Below are 21762 nucleotides of genomic sequence, written 5' to 3'. Positions count from 1 at the left end.
CACACACTTTATCATCAGAATTTACAGATATTTATGTTCTGCATCTATTAACATTTTTTAGATTTTTTTTAATACTTTTTCTTTTCACAGTATTCTGTATTTGTCTATATATTTACCTATACCAACCAATTTTATACTTTTTTTTTTTTTGCTATTGTGTTGCTGTTTAGTGACCTTTCATTTCAACATACAGAACTCCCTTTAGTATTTCTGGTATGTAGGTCTAGTGGTAATAAACTTTCTCAGCTTTCATTTGTTTGGGAAAGACTATCCTTCATATTTGAAGGACAATTATAATATTCTTGGTTGGCAGTTTTTTCTTTTAGCATTTTGAATATTATCACTCCATTCCCTCTGGCCTTCAAGGTTTCTGCTGAGAGATCCACTTATAGTCTCATGGCAGTTCCTTGTGCTTGAAAAGTTGCCTTTTTCTTTTGCTTTCAACATATTCTCTTTGCTTTTACTTTTGACAGTTTGGTTATAATTTCTCTCTGTGAATTCTTTGAGTTCCTTTTCTTTGAGGTTCTTTGGGCTTCTTTGATCTAGATATCCATTTTCTTCAGATTTTTCAGCTGTTATTTCTTTGAATAAGCTTTCTGGTAATTTCTCTCTTCTATATGTATATTGGTCTTCTTGTTGGTGTCCCATAGTTTTGGTGTCCCTTAAGTTTTCTCTCGTGATTGAATGATTCCTAAGACCTTTCTTACAGTTTGCTGATTCTTTTTTTGCTTGATCTAGTCTTTTGTTAAACCTCTCTAGTAAATTTTTTCAGTTATTCTTTAGCTCCATGAATTCTGTTTGGCACTTTTTAAAAAATATATTTTCTGTCTCTGTTGAAATTCCTCTTTGTTCATCCATTGTTCTGTTAACCCTAGTGAACATCTTTCTAATGGTTACTTCGAATTATCTGTCTGGTAAATCATGTATCTCTGTTTCATTAGGGTCTGTTTCTGGAGATTTATCTTCTTTGTTTGAAACATATTTGCTCATTTCTTCATCTTTATTAACTTTCTGTGTTGGTGACTGTGTGTTAGAAAAAGCAGCCACCTCTGACAGTCTTTGCAAAATGGCCTCATATATTCAAAGGCCTCCACCAGTCAGCCATGCCAGAGAAATCTGCTAGTCTCTGAAACTTTATGCTTCCTTTGTTCTTTGCAGCCCCCAGGTGTCTAGGGTATGGTGGTTTCCCTCAGTGCACTTCAGCAGGTGAGACTGAAGGAGTAGTTCATCAGGTGGCCCCTTGAAAAGTTAGTTCCAACTCTTTTCCTCCCTAGGGAGCAGAGGTTTTTTTTTGTTTTGTTTTGTATGGGTTTTTTTGTCCACATGCTCTGAGGCAGGGGCAGGCCTGTGTCAGCTGCCAACCTAAACCTTTCTGTTTTCACTAGCTCTCTGGTGGCTAGATTATGCCAGGTCTTATTAATGCCGCCATGAAAGGCAAGACAGACCTCCCCCAAACACACCTTTGGACAGTTCCCAGAAATTTTGGACATTGCAGGTGTGGACTGTTTCCCTCCTCAGGGATAAGTTGGGAGCTGGGATTTATTGTCGTCTTGCTCTGTGCTAAGCCAGAGGAAGGGGCTGTGGCAACTGTCTAGCTAAATCTTTGTTTCTATTCTCACTAGCCCCAGTCAGCTAGATTTTTTTCTAGGTCCCGTCAGCTCTCTGAGACAGGCAAGACAGAAGCCATTACTTCGGGTAGCCCCAGTAGAAGTTGTTCAATTGGACATGTGGACCAACTCTTTATTTTCCCAGGAAAAAGCTGTGAGCTGGAATTTTCCTTCTGTTCATTCTTTGCTGAGCTGTGGGGAGGAGCTGTGTTGACTACCAGTCTAAGCCATTGTCTCTGTTCTTTCCCAGATGGTGAGATTATGCTCATTCGGTCAGTCTTCCAAGATTGGCAAGACAGGAGCCAGTCCTCTGTTTGTAGCATTGTTAGCCTCTTAGAAACTTTTGTATTTCACTTTTAAGAGATTAAAGAAAGCTTTAAGGGGATCGCCTATATAACTTTGGATAACAGCGCTTGAAATGATTATTCCAAAGCTAAAGTAAAAGAAACTATCGATAAAAATTATTCTAGTTGGTAAATTAGTTTTTTATAGGGATAATAGTTAGCAATTCCAAACTATTCTATGTATATTGTAGGACTGAACAAAGCACTAAATTAGTTGTATGAAATGATACCAGGTTTCTCACTGTCAGACAAAGTTACAAATAAGGAGAAGACTAGAGTGAACCACTCTGTGTTTGATTATAGTCATATTTTTGTGTATGTAAAAACTTGCATATATATAAAGAAATATATAGAGATAGGTGTGGGTATATAGGTTAGTATAGGTACATAATATTTTCTACCATGCTCGCTGAGAGGACTTAAAAGCAGTTGACACCACACTAGCAATAAGCATCTTGTTTTCTAAATACTATTCTCTAATAAAATGAAACAGGAGTCCCTGGAAAAATGGCTAATTCTAGGGCAAGGACAGCAAAAGTACTGTATGACCCTGTAGACTGTCTTGTTGTAGTGCCAGAAACTGGATGTCCAGTTATTCCAGCACCATTTGTTGAAAAGACCTTCTGTTCTCCATTGGGTTGCCTTTGTTCCTTCATTAAAGGTCACTTGATTTATGTGGGTATTTTTCTGGGCTCTCTACTGTTACATTGGTCTATTTTCTATTTGTTTGCCAATACCACTCTGCCTTCATTATTGTATATAAGAAGTCTTGAAGTTGGATAATGTCAGTCCTTCAACTTAGTTCTTATCCTTCAATATTGAGTAGGAAATTGTGGATATTTTGCCTTTCCATCTAGTCTTTAGAATCAGTCTGCTGCTATCTCTGAAATAATTTGCTGTGATTTTGATAGAGATTGTGTTGACTTTGTGAATCAAGTTGGGAAGAACTGACAACTTGGCAGTGTTGAGCCTTTCTATCGATGAACTTGGAATATCTTCCTATTTAGGTCTTTTTGTAAATCAAAATTTAGTATTTTTCCTCGTGTAGCTCTCATACATATTTTGTTAGACTTATTTATTTTTTGTTACTAATGCAAATGGTATAGTGGTTTTAATTCCAAATTCCACTTGTTAATTGCTAGTATGTAGGAAAGCAATAGATTTTTATATATTAACATTGTATTCTACAACCTTTCTATAATCGCTTCTTTCCACAAGTTTTTTTAAGCTGGTTCTTTTAAATTTTCTGTAGAGCCAGTTGTGTTATCTGTGAACAAAGGCAGTTGTATTTTTTTCTTCCCAATGTGTATATCTTTTATTTCCTTTTCTTGTCTTACTGCATGCATTAGGTAAGATTTCCAGTATGATTTTGAAAAAGAGTGGTGAGAGGGGATGACCTTCTCTTGTTTTGATCTTAGCAGGAAAGCTTGTTGCTTACCAGCAAGTATGTTAGTTGTAGTTTTTTTTGTAGGTGTTGTTTGTCAAGTTGAGGAAATTCCCCTCTATTCCTAGTTTGCTAAGAGTTTTTATCATGAATGGGTGTTGGAATTTTATTACATTATTTTTCTACATCTATTGATAGGATCATGTGATTTTTCTTATTTAGCCTCTTAATGTGATAGATTACATTAATATTCAAATGTTGATCCATCCTTGCATACCTGGAAATAAATTACACTTAGCTGTATTGTATAATTCTTTCGGATTAGATTTGCTAACATTTTTTTTTTGAGACTTTTTACACCTATGTTCATGAGAGATTGGACTGTTGTTTTATTTTCTTGTTATATCTTTCTCTGGTGTTAGTATTAGGTTGATGCTGGCCTTTTAGGAAGTATTCTCTCTGCTTCTATTTCCAGAAGATATTATAGAGAATTTATATAATTTCTTAAATGTTTGGTAGAATTCACCAGTGAACCCATCTGAACTTGTTTCTTTCTGATTTTTGATAGTTATTAGTTATCAGCTCAATTTCTTTAATAGATATAGGCCTATTCAGACTGTCTCGTTCTTTTTAGTTGATTTGCTTGGACTAATTAAAGCTGATGGTTTAATATTAGATTATGTTATCTTTTATTACATTTTTAGAATTCATAAAATAGTTTCAGAATACTCTATGATAAATAATCTTGAATTTGTATATACTCTTATGAGATACTGATAAACATAACTGTTTCTTTCCAGCCTAGTGTGTTAATCGTAACCTACAAGGAACCTGCAAAATCATCTTCTCAGTTTGGATCCTACAAGGAAGCCGAATGGAGACCAGATAGTACAATGATAGCTGTGTCAGTAAGTAGATTTTTCAACTTTAATAGTCTTTTCTTATGAAATCATTAGATTGCATTTAAACTCGATTCTTATCGTTGACTTCCTTTCAATCTTTCACACCCATTAGCATTTATCTTCTGTGATAGGAATTGCTGTATCAAATCTTCTGTTCAGTTATTCCTACTATATCTTCCTTCTTAATTCTTCTACTGCTCATTTCTAAAAGTAGTGTCTATATCCTTTTCTGTTTATTCTTCTCACTTTACAGTTTTTTCCTTGAATTCTAATCCAATTTTTTAAGCTTTCCTCTATAATTCGCAGTCTTCCCAGATTTAAGTCCTGCCCTCCATTCCCAAGGATGTCCCACAAAAATGATAAACTTTATGTGTTTATATCATACTAAATTCTCGTCTGCATTTGGATCTATTTCTGCATTTCTTCTCTTTTCCTTTAATATACATAGATCTGGTTAATTTTACCTTTTCAATTTATGTTTTGTCTCTGTCATCTCTTGAACTGTCACCATCACCTAATTTGAATTATCAATAATATATATGTAGGTACTTTTATAACCAGTTTACATGGATCACCTCATTTAATCTTTAAATCAACACTTTGGAGTAGATAATACTCTTCTTCATAATAGAGGAGTATATTGAGGTTCTGAGAAATTAAGTTTTATCCAAAGTTACACAGATAGTATATAACGAAGAGAAGGGATTTAAACTTAGGTACTCAGATTCCATTTACTGTACTCTCAACTACCACATTGACTTATCTGTTTTTTGTTTTTTGGTAGTCCATCCTACCTAATATTCATTGGGTTAATCATCTGAAAATGCACCACCTGGTCAAAAATATTGAATAGTTTTTCACTTTCTGCAGCAAGAGTCTTACAGACTACCAGCTGTACACCAGATCTACCCTGTTGCCTGTTTGTTTATGGACTATGAACTAAGAGTAGTTTTATGAAACTACTTTCAAAAAACTCAAAGAGGAATAATATTTTTGACACTTGAAAATTATATGAAATTTAAGTTTCATTGTTCATAAATAATGTTTCTTGGTATATGAAAATGCTAATTTATTTACCTACTGTCTATGGTTGCTTTCAGGCTGTAACAGCTGACTTGAGTAGTCCTGCCAGTGACCTTATGTGGCAGTTCCACTCTTGACTCTCCTGCTCACTACACTATAAGTTACAGTAACACATTTATACATTTAGTGTTTCAAGTGCCATGCATATCTCCATACTGTTACATTTTATATTATTTTTATTACTAATGCTATTTATATTATTTTATTACTAATACTATTATGTCAAAAGAACAATAGACTTTGAATATCATGCTTTTAAAGCACTTTGGCTTGTGGATTATTTTAATATTGAATTAGATGGCAAAATGTTGTGTTTATTATGCAGTCACTATAGTGAAGCTACAAGAATACAATATAAGTTGACATTATCTTACTTAGTTAAGTATTACCACTATTCCCAACTCACTGAAATTAATAGTTGGAAAAATTAGAAAATTTAAAAGGGAATATCTTATCATACTAGAATTTCTTCACAAAAAATAGTAAATGAAAATGAAGGTGCAACCAAAGTAAGTTGGCTTCGTTCTTGATGAATTGACAAATGTTAAATATAGTACTGCTCAGTTTATTTGAATAGTCAGTGCAGAGTGTGAAATGACTGAGAATTACTCCCTATGATATTGCACGTGTGGAACAACTTCAAATGTAAAGATTTTCAAAGAAATTGAGAAAACACTAATTTAGTAAAACCTGAAGTAGAATCCACGAAGATGTGTTTTAACTTATGATGGTAAAAATATGTGTGGGTCAGAAAAACGCTTCTTTAGTTGGACAGATTTATAAAGCTTATGCACATGTAAGCATTTAAAATCTGTGGTAACTTTAAGTTTTTGTCAGAAAAAAGCTGAATATCCTGACTTGCCCAAACCCACAGCTGTTTGATGGTTTAGCAGTCAGTAGTAAGGGTTTATCGTGAATTTTTTGAGTTCAGGGCTGAGATAGAAATTTTTTGAACTTCAAGAACCACCCTCAGCCACTTATTAGACACTGAATAACTTTGAAAGATAGCTTTTGCTGCATATTTGTTAATGTTACCTAATGAATCATTCTAAAACTATAAAGCAAAACAGTGCTTATATATGAAATTTATATATGGTAAAGTTATTTCGATGACAGCTGATGTTGTTTGAATCATAGTCATGTCAGGCTGTTTTTTTTTAAATATTTATACTGCTATCAAAAGCTAAGACAAAAGAAATAAGATCTCTATTTCCAACGAAAATTAGCAGTAGATATATTCTATTAGCTCAAACTATACCATTTTTCAGACCTTGAAGCAAATTGCAAAATAAGTTTCCAAATTTCAAAATCTATTTAATTGTGCAAATGAGGAGCATTCCACATAACCTATAACCTTCAACTGGAAGTGATTAATCTACAATGTATGAACATATTAAAAGGCAAACAGAAGAATCTAGTAGACTTCTATAATTACCTACCAAGTGCTGCATTTATTCAATTAAAATTAAATGCTCATGGATTGATATCAGTATTTGGCAGTACTTGTGTGAAAAGGCATTTTCAAATATGAAGTAGGTAAAATCTCATTACAGACCAGCATTAGTAGAGGAAACCTGGCAATCAATTTTGATGATAGGGGACACTAACTTTAAACCCCAATTAAGCCAGAATGTTATCCTCTTAAGAAGAATTTCATTATCTTTCATGGATGTATATTACAAGGAAAGAGTACTCAGCTTTCATTACTATTATATTTAGAATTTGGTAACAATAAAATTTATGAAAGTTGTTTTTTTCTCTGTATTATTCCTTTTTTGTTTATCTTTATTTCTGATGCTTTGACATCTTGGGCCCTTGCTGACTCTAGAGACTGCCCCTCCCAGGGCTAGCCAGTCCCCAGAGATAGTAAACGACTCATCTGCTAGTGTATCTTTCATATACAAGCCAACAAATCCATAGCTCAAACCCCCAACGACCTCCATTATGGAGCTTTTATACTTTGTGCCACTATTCTCCTGCACTAATCACCCCAAGGCTAGGTACCGGATAACTAGAGACAGTCCTTACACCCCAGTAAAGAGGAAAGAGAAGATAATAAAAACAATTGACTGTTTTGTCCTGTCCTGTATTCTTGTTTTTTTTTTTTATTCGTTATTTGCAAACCTCCTGAATTTGTCCTCCAAGTCTCTATTGACTTTCAGTAATGCTTTTATCTTTATGTTCTGTATCATGAGATTGTTTCTATTTAATCTTCTGGAATAAAAAGTTCAGTTCCAATAAAGGATTATTCTTTAGCAGTTCATCTGTTGAATTTTTTAATTAGGAAATACTTAGCTCTGGAAAGTCTTCTTTATGTTCTAATAGTATTTCCTGAAAGTCCTGAATATTTTTTCCTTAATTTACTTGCACTCCTCTTTCTCATCTATGTGGCTTATTAGTAGGATCTATATATTTTAGCTATTTAGTTTGGTCTTTCATTATAGTTACTGAGCTTTTTCTGTAAATTATATTTTCCTTTGTTGTGTTCTCTTAGCCACCTATAGAGATCAGGGTTTCATGTGGGTCTCCATGGTAATGCAAACCAATACATGTTAGCTAAAATGTCAGTTTGCAGAGGCAAACAGCTCATAAACTCTTATCTGTTGAAATTTAGGATGAGTCTCCTCTACTCTCAGTTGTTTTCGCCGAGTAGAAGGACGTTAAGCTGAAGGCTTCTTCAGACTATGAGGTCTGGAAGCAATTCAGTTTACCAGTGCAACCACTGTTCTAGGCTTGCCGAAATCATCAGGGTTATGTGGGCAGCCCTGTCAAGGTCCACTTCTGGAGCAGTCACATTTAGCCCTTTTCTGAGGGGAACCATGGGTTTCCACTTTTTTAGGTTATTTAGGTAACTGAAATCCCAGGTCTTGGCACAGAGCCTCAAGGGACCCTCTGCCTAGTCCTTCAGCACCTAATCTCTCCCAAGAGAACTCAGGCGATCTTGATGACTCTACCAGCATCCCCCAGGCCTATCTAGCACATGTTTTGGTAGTTGTACTCTAAGAGAAGAAGGTTTGGAATGTGGGCTCAGTCTTTCCAACTTACCCGAATCCAGAAGCTAACTTAAAGTATACCATTTCTTCCTGTTCAACTTTTTATTTGCCTCTGCCTGCAAGAGGTTATTTTTTTTTCATTTCTTACATTATAATGTAGACTAATTCAGATGGAGAATCGTTAGTTATATGGTAATAATTTAGAAAGGTCACTGATTTTTTTGTATTAATAAGGCAATCACTCTTCTTAGCAAATAACCATTTATAATAAAAGATAATCTATCAAGGTGCATTTGACAATAACGTTAAAGAATTGTATATTATGGAAGGGTACTGGATAAGTGAACTTTCCTGGTAACCAAAGTATAATTGGATTCTGAAGCTTTACTAATTTTGACGGTCCTTTTCCTCAGATGTATTGTACATTTTCTTAGCTTCTTCCATGAAGTATATTAATTATGAATTAACTGTTTACTTGAGGATTCAGAGTTACAGCAATAAAGGTTTTTGTTGTCTACGATGTGCTAGGCACTATTGTGAGTGCTTTATGTGTATTAAAATTAATTTATTCTTTGTAACCCTCCTCTACATATAGGTAATTTTATTATTTCTGTCGTACAGTTGAGCAAAGAGAGATTAAGTAATCCACCCAAGATTACATAGATACGGTATACCTTAGATCACATTCCTGGTAGAATTCTAACCCATGAAGCCTGGTTCTAGAGTTCTAAAGTCTTACTAATATTGCTTTACCGCCGTTCACTATTAGCGTGGTTGTTTAATCTTACTAGCTATTGTGAAATAAAGCTGAATCTAGGAGGTACTTTGAAACTTGATTTTATAAAGTCATTGATTGAATGTTTAGGCAAAGATATAAAATTGTATGATCTGTACAACAATACATCATAACTTTTTCTGCAAATTATTAAGTAAAAGCCAAACTAGCTATTCCCATGTAATTTTCTTACTGTGTGACCTTCCCACCCAAGTATCATCACTGTGTACTCTGACATGTCAGTTATATACAAAACTTTATTTCTGTATCACCAACAGAATCATAGTCACCTTTTTATCAATTTGTACCTTTAAAAATAAATCTCACTGACACTTTTTTAATGGAGTATGGGAAAGAAAATTCTTTACCGTTTTAAGAATTGGTTCATAGTGTTTGGGAGAATGTTATCTCATTATCAGAAGTAGAATATCATTTTTATAGACTTGATACCAGGCCATAATTATCTTTAATGTTTTTCTAAATTTTAGACAATAGATATCCAGGTGCAAGGAACATTAAAATGAATTTTAAGTACTGTCTCAGTTTTAAGACTGTATCGATGTGTTTGTGTATCTGTAAGTATTTTTATTGTTACCTTGCTTATAATAGGAAAACAACTCTGGAGTCCTTGGATTCTTAATTCCCATCTCATCATCAATATGTTGCTAAGTCTTGTCTCTACTGCCATCCTCTTCTTTTTATTCTCACGCTGTTACCTTAGTGTAGGCTATTTTATATTTTGTCTAGATTTCCTGGAACTCCAACTTTAGCTATATTTTTGTCCACTTGAAATGCATCTTAACTATGCATAGCTAAGTCATGGTTTTTATGTTATTCTTATTTCATACCTTTCATTGGCTTCCACTTGTATCTGAAATGTGTTCAAACTGCTTATCCTAGTATTCAGGGCCTCATATGATCTGGCCTAAACCTGCCATTCCAACTTTGTTTTCCACTGCTACCTTTAATATTCATCTTCACACCCAGCTAAATGGAAGGAAGTATAGTCTGTTTTGCTGCAACCTGAGAGTTAGTGTAACATGAATTGGAATGTAATTTATTTGAGAATAAGGGAAAGGTGTCAGTTTAATTTAGAGTTTTTGTTGTTTCATTGTAATTTTTTTCCTCCCAGCATGTTCATATATTGAGTCACCAGTTAACAGCTGAAAGCAGAGTATTGTAAAAGAGTGGAATATAGCAAGTTGCAGAGGAATGCAGTACTGTATACAGTACCCATTCATCGCATTTTTTCCTTTTGTCTTGCTGTGACCAAACTCTTTTGGAAGTGATTATTATGTGATTCTCCTGGATCACTGAATTTTGCTCTTGTCTCCATAACATGGCATCTTTAACTGTTCCTTAAATTATACTATTTTTGTTAGGATTGTTATTTTTCATGTTTATTCTGTATTGAATCATTATCTTCAATTCTTGGTGGCTCAAAAACATAACTTGTGTACTCTCATTCTGTGATTTGCTCTGGGTTTGGTCAAGCAGTTTTTCTACTGTTTTCGCCTGCAATCACTGATGTTGCTACAGTCATCTGACAAATCCACTGATTCTTGATAGTCTAAGATGCCCTCAGTTACATGTCTGGTAGTTGGTGGGAGCTGTCTGCCTTGGTTTTCTTTGTGACCTTTTATTCTCCAGTAGGCTAGATGAGGCTTTTTTATGTTATGGTAGAAGCTTTTCAAGAGAGCAAAAGTTTCCTCTATAAGTCCAGTCACTTCTTCCATTTATTTTTTCCAAGTAGTTTATTGAAGTACAATGGATAACAATTGTAACAAACTGCACATATTTGAAGTGTACCATTGGATAAGTTTTGAAACTGTCGCTACAATCAAGAGAGTGAACAGATCTATCATCCCCACAAGTTTTCTTGCACTCTTTTGTAATTCCTCCTTTCTTCTATGATCCATCTCCCTTTTTGTATTCTCTATTCTGTTCCATGATGTATTTGTCTATGTCAGTACAGCATCATTTTGATTACTGGCGCTTTATAATTTTGAAATCACATACTGTTAGTTTTCCAACTTTTTTCTTTGTTTTCAAAGTTGCTTTACTTTTGTAGGATCTTTTATTTCCATACAAATTTTAGACTCACCTTGTCAGTTTCAACAAAAATGTCTACCAAGATTTTGATTGGGATTGTGTTGAATCTGCGGATCATTTGGAGTGAGTTGTCATCTTGGCAATACTGAATCTTCAGACCTATAAACAAGATATATCATTTCATTTATTTAGATATTTTCAATTCCAGCAGTGTTTTGTTATCATTATCTAGGTATTTCACATCATTTGTCATATTTATCCCTACTTCATTTTTTTGATGCTATTGAAAACAATAATTTTCTGATTGTTCATTACTAGTATTAGAAATGCAGGTGATTTTTCTATATTGACCTTGTATCTTGCAACCATGCTAAACTCACTTATTCTAGTAGGGTTTTATGGTAGATTTCATCACATTTTCTTCATAGACGTTGATGACAAAAGACAGTTTGACTTTTTGCTTTTCAATCGACATACCTTTTATTGACTTTTCTTACCTGATTTTACTAAACTGTCCAGTACAATGTCGAATAGGAGGAAAGCATTCAGTCTTTTACCATTAAGCATGATGTTATTATAAGTATGTTGTAGATCTCTTTTTCAAGTTGTGGAATTTCCCCCTCTCTTGCAAATTTGCTGACAGTTTTTAATCAGGAGTGTTATTTGGATTTTGCCAGTGCCTTTTCAGCACTTATTGAGACTATCATAGTTTTTCCTTTTTAGTTTATTGATATGATTAATTACATTTATTAATTTTAAATGTTAACCCCATTTACTTGTGATTATTATCCAAATTATATGTTATTAGATTTAATTTGCTAAAATTTTATTTAGACATTTGACATCTATGTTAATAAGGGATATTGGCCTGTGGTTTCTTATAATGTCTTTGTCTGGTTTTGGTATGAGGAAAATGCTGGCCTCATAAAATGAGATGGGAAGTGTTCTCTCCTCTTTGGTTTTCTAGAAGATATTGTGTTAAATTGATATTATTTCTTTTTTAAATATTTGGTAGAATTCAGTGATGCCATCTGCGGCTAGTTTTCTTCGTAGTTAGGATTTTAATTGAAATTTCAATTTCTTTAAAAGATATAGGATACTTATTTCTTTTCAGTGAACTGTTAGTTTGTGTCTTCAAGGAATTTGTCCATTTTATCCAAGTTGTCAACTTATTCTCATATAAAGTTATTCATAGTACTCCTTTATTATTTTAATATCTGTAGAATCTGTAGTGATGTCAGCTTTCTCATTTCTGATAGTAGTTATCTTTATTTCCTGGTCAGTATGATTAGAGGTAGTTTTCTTGAATAATTTTCTCACATGCATTTGTTATCAATTTTAATGATCTTTAAAAAAAAAAACCCCAGGTTTTAGTTTCAGTGATTTTAATTTTCTATTTCATTGATTTCCCTCTGCTCTCTATTATCTTCTCTATTTTTTTTTTTTTTAAATTCGCTTACTTTGGGTTTCATTTGCTTATCTGTTTGTAGTGGAAGCTGAGGTCATTGATTTGTGATTTTTTTTCCTAATATAGGTATTTAAAGCTATAAATTTCCCTTTAAGTACTGCTGTAGCAACGTCCCACAAATTTTACTCTGCCATATATATACATTTTTAAATTTCCCATTTGATTTCTTTTTTGATCCATGAGTTATTTAGAAGCATATTCTTTAGCTTCAAAATATTTGAGAGTTTTCCAGAAATCTTCTGTTATCAGTTTCTAATTTAATTCTACTGGGGTCAAGGAACATATATTGTAGACATTTTATTTTTATATACGGTAAAACCCCAGCAAACATTGCTTTTATTCTAGTTTAAAAAGTTATCTTTTAAAGAAATTTCATCAAAACAAATTAAATTTGGATTAAATTTAATGTAACTATTTTTTCTGACTCCTATCCCTGTCCTTTGGGGACTATTTATATGTGTATTAGACCTTGTAGTTGTCTCACAATTCACTGATGCTCTTTCAGTTTTATTTTGTTCTTTTTGTGTGTGTTTCATTATGAACAATTTTTATTGCTATGCTTTCCTGACCAGTAAGCTTTTCATTTGCAATGTCTGTTCTGCCATTAATCCCATCCAGTGTATTTTTTATCTTAGTTTAGTTTTTATCTCTAGAGCTTGGTTTGGGTTTTCTACATTCCCTAACTTTTTGACCACGTGGAATACAGTTATAACTGTTCCAGTGCTCTTTTTTGCTAATTCTAACACCTGGCTGAATTCTGGATCATTTTTGATTGGATGATTTTCTCCTCATTGTGTCTTGTGTTTTTCTGCCTATCTGCAGGTGTGATAATCTTTGATTGAATGCCAGATATTGTGATTTTACTTTGTTGTGTGCTCGGTATTGTTGTGGTGCTATAAATCTTGAGCTTTGTTCTGGAGTGTAGTTATATTACTTGGAGACAGTTTGATATATTCATGTCTTGTGTTATGCTTCGTTTTACAGTTTGGAACAGTACTCAATCTACAGCTAATTATTCTCCACTACCAATTACCACAGGAATTACCTTCTTGAGCATTCTAACCAATTCCCTGTAAATTATGAGTTTCCTCAGTTTTGCTGGTGAGACAGACATTGTTCTCAGGACTGTTGGAGCACCGTGCACTATTCCCTTTACTAATCCTTTTGGTTTGTTTTCTCCCCTGTCTTGAGTAGTTTTATCACACACACATGCTAATTGTTACTCTTGGATTCTTTCTCTGTGCAGCTCTTTCTTCTCTGGTACTCTTTCATGTGAATTGTAGCTGCCTTTTCTTTCTGGACTCTCAGCTTCACTTCCTCAACGTGGGGGGGTCTACCAAGCTCTGCCTCAGTTTCTCTTCTCAGTGCTGTGACCTGGAAACTTTCTCAAGGGTGTAAGATGGAGTTTATCATAGAACTCACCTCTGTTGTTTCCATTTCTCGGGGGTCACTGGCCTTCATTGCTTGATGTCAGTGTTTTCAAAATTATTGTTTCATATATTTGGATGGGTTTTTTTTTTCAGGTGAGAGCATAAATTGGCTTCAACTTAATCCATCTTTGTTGGAAAAAAGTCTTTAAAATTAGTACTCTGGTGTAAAACAGTGTGATAGTATTACAAATAACAATTTTGATGAGTTTAATGTCAAATGATAATCATCTGTTTTTGAGTGTGTGTGATTTACAGCTTTTATTATTTTCCAATATTTTCATGATGTGAATGTACAAAGTCTGAAAGATTATACAAAAATGTTAGCTCATTATCATAGTAATACGATTTGGGGGGATTTATGTATTTGAACATGTACAATAAAGAAATAAAGCTAAAAACAAAACACTATTTACGAACCAATGTAAAGAACTAAAAAAGTGCAAGTCTGTTATTTCAGACTTTCAGCCTGAAGTCTGACATGACAGTATGTTAGGATAGAAGATACATCTCTAAATCAAGTCCTTAATTTGTAAATTATTATAGAAATCTTTGTGATGGATCATTTAGGTCATTGGAGCCAGATGCATAAATCTGTTCTGTTTGTTATAATTAAAATGGTATATCCTAAGGAAGAAATGCATTATGAGTTGGAATTGTGAAATATCTGGTGAATTCATGTGCACTAGAAGTATTGGATAATAGTAGAAGAAGATATTGGGATTGCTGCCTACTGGTGAAGCGTTAGTTGTATTTAACAGTTGATTTGCCTCATGACACAGTTGATTTAAGTTATTTCTTTTTACAGAAAATTACTATGTGTAGTATATATGTCATGCATCAATTCTAAAATAATTTTTTAAAATATGTTTAATTTGGGGTAGCAAAGGAAATCTTTTCAAGTGCCCTTTACAAAGCAAAATGCAGACAAGCAGTTAATAATAACATCACAACCACCACCAACACCTCCAGATTTCAAAATCTTTTTAAAATGTGGAATTAGCTAGAGTAGTTTGCATGGTTTTTAAAATCTCCATTACTAAGTTTACAGTTGAGAAAAATGATGTTAAACTTTAAGTCATACCTCTCTGACTGAATTTTTGTTGAATTATCAAAGTCCTTTTAGAATATTGTTTGTAGTTATTTTTCTTCTAAGTGGCATTACTAGAAACAAGTCTGTCTCTTCCATCCTCTATTTAAGTAGTGATTTCTTTCTATTTTCCTCTTTATAGCCTTTATACTTATGTATCTATGACCCTAATTCACGGATATACAAAAGAAAGGAACATGAAGATTTGTCGTTTAAGTTCTCTATAGAAATTGTTGGGCCTCTGTGATTAAAGCCACATAATCTAGCAGTATGCCTTGGAGAAAGGAAAAACAACTGAAGATATGGGATCATGACAGGAAAGATAACTCTTTGTTTTTTTCATTTACTTAGAAAAATTAGTTTAGTTTTGGTGTGTGTATGTGTTTGCCTGCACACATACTGGAAGAATGTATTGGAACTGTTACCTACAGATTAGGCAATAATTAAATGCTTATTTGCAGTATTTTGGAGTAGGAAGAGAAGGACCATCCTAACACTGCATAATAACAGACTTAATATAGTTATGTAAAAGTGCTACTTTTTAAAGACGATTGTTTGTTACCAAAACTTTAAGGATTGTTCTGTGGCAGGACTGTTTATGAAAATGTCAGTGATAAATGTCATTGGGATCTGGAAGTATATAGCATTTAATATACATGCAAAGCCATAGATACTTAGTAAAGATAATTGATACAGAATACCAAAATAGTAAATCAAGCTATTATTGTAATTTCATCTAGTTTACTATGTATATAAAATTTCTGAGTGCTGGTGCAAAATGATGCTGTGTTTTCTTTGGCATTATAGTTTTCTAAGTACTTGTTAAAATTCTGAGTTTAATATTAGTATTCGATATTCTGTTGATGTTGAACTTTAGACCTTGAGTAACTGATCTTCTGGACAGCATTTGTATGTTATTTTTCTAAGTGCTAGACCATGTTATTTTATTTTTCTATGCTATAAAAGGTAACAGTAGAATTTACAAATTTTAAACAGTCACTTATCTGTGTAGGGGTCATGATATCTGTGAAACTTGATATGGTTTGATTTGAATTAATTTTCCTTTTGATTCCATATTCTCCAGGTTAGAGGAATATAAAATTGCACATGAGAAATTAGAATGATAATCTTACTTGACAGAACCTTAGCCCTTTTCCTTTTGTATTCCTATATATCAAACTAGAGTTTCGGGATACATTATGAAATAGTAAAGTTTATAGCTTAAAAAAACAAACAAACCTGGCTTTGGTGAAGAAATTGACTGTTTTCTCTGGCATCTTTTTAAGTGAAAAACAGAAAACCAGTAGTGGGAAGAAATCTGAAACCTTAGTTTTCTTCAGTTTTTTTTTTTTTTTTTTTTGGTTCTACTTTGGGCAAAAGCCTACCTGCTTCTAAAATGATAAGAATTCAGTATTGGTATGAAAGTAATTTGGGCAAAATATTTGTCACTCCACTCTGTTATGCCTGAAAATGTTTGATTAGAAACAGCTAAATAACTTTCTATATTTAGATATATGTAAAATGGTGGTTTGAGCTTCACAACCAGAGATATGTGCCATTATCATTTAATGGAACTATTTGTTTTAATACAATTTATATTTTTAAAACATTTTGTTAACTTAGAGAATTTTGGAAATTGAAGGTTTGCTGTTTTCCTTCTGTATCTCAGGGTATATTTTGTAGTAAGTCAGAGGCCAATTAATTGATTTTGAAATATATAACTATGTTATTCTGAGGTTATACTATACAAACTTTGAGTCAGGAATTTCATCATACTATTACTATTTGGTAACATAGTGGCTTTAAAAACTTGAAAAACTTATTTGCCATATTATTGCAGAATTCCAGAAGTTCTGTATATTTTGCAAAATAATCATCTATTGAATAATTAATTATTTTAAAATATTAATGCTTATAATATAATGTGATCTATCAATTTCAATGACATGTCTATGAAATATTTTCAAAATATAAAAACTTTTCAAGGGTAAACAAGGTGGGTTATATTAAAAGTCAGTTTTTTATTTGTATAATTAGACTAGCTCTTCAAAAGAGGGTTGTTAAAAGTGAAGTGTTTTCAAAGTAAGAGTATGTAAAATTAAGATATAAGGTTATAGTCATAGCTTTACCTTTTAATTTATGGTAAATGAAATTTGTCTTTCAGACGGCAAATGGCTACATCTTGTTTTTTCACATTACATCTACAAGAGGGGACAAATACCTTTATGAACCAGTGTATCCCAAGTAAGTTTGTCTTTCGTTTTTTTAACATTTGGTTTGTGTACTTTAATTCACAAAAACATTACAATTCTGTGTTGTCTGAAGTAGTTAAAAATGTTGTCTGAAGTGGTTAAAATAAGCTAAGCCAGCATTTTCAAAATAGTGTTTCAGAAATTACCAGGTCTTTGAACTGTCATTAGTTGAATAAAGAATTTTGTAATTAAATAAGTCTGAGAATCTTGGATGAATGTACTATATTCCCTCTTAGACATTCAGAATTAATATACTCCAGATCTAGCATTTTCCAGTACTGATCACGGAGGAGCTAAGTGATCATGAAGGGAAGAGATAAAATGTCAGTAAGCTGAAAGGGCACTCTTTCTTGTGTATTTTTTTGTATGTAGATAGAAAAAATATACTCCAAACAGTGGTTGGAATTTTAGGGAACATGGACTTTTGATCTTTAAACTATATTGTTCTATATATTTTTCACTGTTTTTTTCTTACTTTTTAAAAACCTTTTAAAATAAACATTTTATTGAAAGAACTTATGTTTTAAGTCATAACATCTTTTTACAAAAATATTAAGCCATTAAACCTGTATGAAAATATAAATGAATTTCACATTTCTAGATGGCGGAAGATGGTCAAAGTTTATTAGGTTGTAAGAAATTAAAGAGAAAATAGATTTCATTATATGAAAATTTCAGTTTCTGAGAATTAACAGGAAAAAAAATAACATTAAAAGGGCAAGGAACAAACTGGGGAGAAAATTTGCAGTAAATTGGACCAAGGCTTACTATTTTTATAAAGGTGTCGTCCTATATATTGCTAAGAAACACACAGATTTCAAAATAGAAATAGGTAAAAGTAAGCTCATAAAAGGAATTATAATAAATAGCAAGCACAAGGGAAACTTGTGTTAATTAGTAACTCAGACTAAACATTAGTAACTCAAAATGAAACATTACATACAATTTTAAAAAAACCCTACACATTTCAGTATATAAAAATATTTGTGTTCTTTAAAATTATTGCTCAGTGCTAGTGCTAGAATAGTAAAATGTGTTCTTTATACTTCTGTTACTAGATATGCACAAAGGTGTGATAATAGAGAATTGATTAAGTCCCCTGTTGTTTGTTCTTCTCAAATAATATATTCATTAAATATAATGGTTCAGAAAATTGCATAAACTTGAGAACTGATCTTATAATGCTAAGAAACAAGTCACAACATTATATATATAATATGATCACAACTTTGTAAAAAATCATCTAAAGAAAAAAGCAAGAACTATATATATAGTTATTGCTCGTGAATGCTAGAACTGTAGTGATTTTTCACCTTCTTTGAACTTTTGAATTTTCCAGAATTTTTGATATGTATATATTATATTTAATGTGGTAAAAAAAACAAACCATGTATTTGAAAAATTAAAACAAAAAACCTACAATTTAAAAAGTGGTATTATAAGAGTTATGTCTTTAAATAACACTTGTTAACATTCTTGAGAATACACTTTTGGGAAAGGCAATGTATGCCATGTAGAATGTAGCTCAGGTTCCTTTATCATTTTAAGGACCTATCTAGATTTTCTCGATAGTATGTAGTCACTTCTTTTTGTAATAAATATTGCATTAATTGAGGTTTTCTGAGTTTTGGAAGTCTTTTGTAAAGTACAGAAATTCTCTTGATGGTGGAATTTAATTTGATTATTTTTCAATAAAAATCTTTAATACAAAATATTAAAATGGTATGGACATTGTGTAGGAAGTTGATATATTTAGAAATTTAAAATTCAGTTTTGTGGGTGGTGTAAAGCTTATTGTTTTTCATTCTAAGTGATAATTTCGTGAGCCTTTTGAAGAACTGTTGTCAGTGTCTAAAATATCATTTACTTGTGCATTTTGAACTACTGCCTCTAAACCCATTGTATTAACTCAATTTAGACATGCTCCTGTAAATAAAAAGCAATAATCAGAATCATCCGAACTTAACTGGATTAATTTATACTACTGTAGGTGGACTGGGTAGGGCAATAACATCTTTCAACAGTGAAAAATATTGTTTTCTGTATTTCAGCTGAACTAACATGATTTACATGTTTGCAGTGTTTTGGAATAGTATTTTGAGAATCACTTTTTGTGTTCCAGAAAGTTTTAAAAGGAATTTCTTGCCTTCTGATTCTGAGATTCCAGGGGGGGGTCACTTAACTAAATAGTAATAGTCCTGACAGTGCATGAACTTCACTGTGTTTCTGTATGTAAGGCTAGAGAACTAATAAAGACCACTGTTTTTATTTTTAACTTGAGTTTTCTTTCATATATTATATTGAAGATTTTGGATTTAAATACTTGAGCTCAGTGAAATGTATATAACCTTAGAGCAGCATGAAGTGATAGGCTTTGCATCAGATAGACCTGGAATTGAATGTCAGCTTTGCCTCTTTTCAGCTTTATAACTTCTTTTAAGTTATTTAATACCTCCAAAACCTTTTTCCTCATCTATAGAACGAGATTAAACATAGTAATTATTTCATAGGCTTAAATGAGATCATGCATATTAAATGTTTAGGTAAATGCCTAGCCCATGGGAAAATTAATAAAGGACAACTGCTATTATCAATATATTTTTTCCTTCACCAAATTTTCACTTTGTTTCTAAAATTTAAGTGATTTTATATTTTATATAAATTATGTATTATATATGAAGTGATTTGTAATTTTTTAAATATTTGACTTGATGATAATGTGCTTTTCCCCCCCAGAGTTTAACTTCTAATAACTGCTACATAAAAAATCTTTGAAAAAAATTTCTTATATGGAAATAGTTTTGCAGAACAGATTAGAGTCAGCCTGTTGTATATTTGTCTACTGGACTACTTTAAAAAAAATTTTTTTTAAATTAAGTTTATTGGGGTAACATTGGTTAATATAATTATATAATTTTCAGATGTGCATTATCATTTGACATCTGTGTATTCTATTGTGTGTTTACCACCCAAAGTCCAGTTTCCTTCAGCTACCATATATTTGATCCCCTTTGCCCACTTCACCCTCCGTCCTGGCCACTGTGAATAATGCTGCTTTGAACATTGGTGTGCAAATATCTTTTTGGATATGGGTTTTCAAATCTTTGGCGTAAATACCCAGTACAGGGATTTCTGGATCATATGGTAGATCAATTCTTAGTTTTTTGAGGAACTTCCATACTTTTTTCCATAATGGCTGTACCAATGCGCAGTTCTACCAACAGTGTATGAAGGTTCCTTTTTCTCTGCATCCTCTCCAACATTTGTTATTACTTGTCCTATTGAGTGTAGCTATACTAACAGATGTGAGAGAGATGGCATCTCATTGTGGTTTTGATTTGCATTTCCCTAATAGCTAGCGATGTTGAGCATCTTTTCATATATTCGTAGGCTATTTGTATGTCCTCTAGGGAGAAGTGTCTGTTCAGGTCCATTTCCCATTTTTTGATTTGATCATTTGTTTGTTTGTTGTTATTGTGTTGTTTCAGTTCCTTGTATATTTTGGATATTAGGCCCTTATCGGGGGCGTTGATTGCAAATATATTTTCCATTCGGATTGTTTTCTCTTTGCCTTGTTGACGATTTCTTTTGCTGAGCAGAAGCTTTTTAATTTAATGTAGTCTCATTCATTTATTTCAGCTTTTAGTTGCCTTGCCTTTGAGGTCAAATTCATAAAATCCTCTTTAAGTCCATAAGTTTAGTTCCTATGTTTTCTTCTATGCATTTTATTGTTTCAGGTCTTATATTTAGGTCCTTAATCCATTTTGAGTAAATTTTGGTGTTTGGTGATAGACAACAGTCTAGTTTCATTCTTTGGCAGGTGGCTTTCCTCTTTTCCCATTGCCATTTATTGAAGAGGCTTTCCTTTCTCCACTATATGTTTTTGGCTTCTTTGTTGAAAATTATTTGCCCGTATAAATATGGGTTTACTTCTAGACTTTCAATTCTGTTCCACTGGTCTGTGTGTCTCTTTTTCTGCCAATACCATGCCGTTTTGATTACTGTCGCTTTGTAGTATAATTTGAAGTGATGCCTCCAGCCTTGTTCTTTTATCTCAGGATGGCTTTGGTAATTTGGGGTCTTTTGTGCTTCCATGCAAATCTGATGATCTTTTGTTCTATTTCTTTAAAAAATGCTGATGGGATTTTGATGGGGATTTGGGATTTTGATGGGGATTGCATTAAATCTGTATAATGCTTTAGGTAATATGGTCATTTTAAATATGTTGATTCTTTCAATCCAAGAACATGGAATATCTTTCCATTTCTTTGTATCTTCTTTGATTTCTTTTAATAGGGTCTTATGGTTTTCATTATATAGGTCCTTCACATGTGTCACTAAATTTATTCCTAGGTATTTTATTCTTTTCATTGCAATTGCAACAG

The 21762-nt window shown here is 32.6% G+C and overlaps 1 protein-coding gene across 5 annotated transcripts in view; it reads left to right on the top strand.

Moving 5' to 3' along the window:
* Window positions 1-21762, top strand: part of RIC1 (RIC1 homolog, RAB6A GEF complex partner 1) — an 89571-nt gene that overhangs the window by 16741 nt on the left and 51068 nt on the right. For all 5 annotated transcript variants that reach the window (XM_006918374.3, XM_015594459.2, XM_025051458.1 and 2 more), the window contains exons 2-3: window positions 4136-4243; window positions 17290-17369. In XM_006918374.3, coding sequence (XP_006918436.1) covers window positions 4136-4243; window positions 17290-17369 — 188 coding nt within the window. The remainder of the gene's footprint in view (window positions 1-4135; window positions 4244-17289; window positions 17370-21762) is intronic.

Source organism: Pteropus alecto, unplaced genomic scaffold (genome assembly GCF_000325575.1).
Source record: "Pteropus alecto unplaced genomic scaffold, ASM32557v1 scaffold95, whole genome shotgun sequence".
Taxonomy (NCBI): domain Eukaryota; kingdom Metazoa; phylum Chordata; class Mammalia; order Chiroptera; family Pteropodidae; genus Pteropus; species Pteropus alecto.
This window is presented reverse-complemented; position numbering and strand designations above follow the sequence as displayed.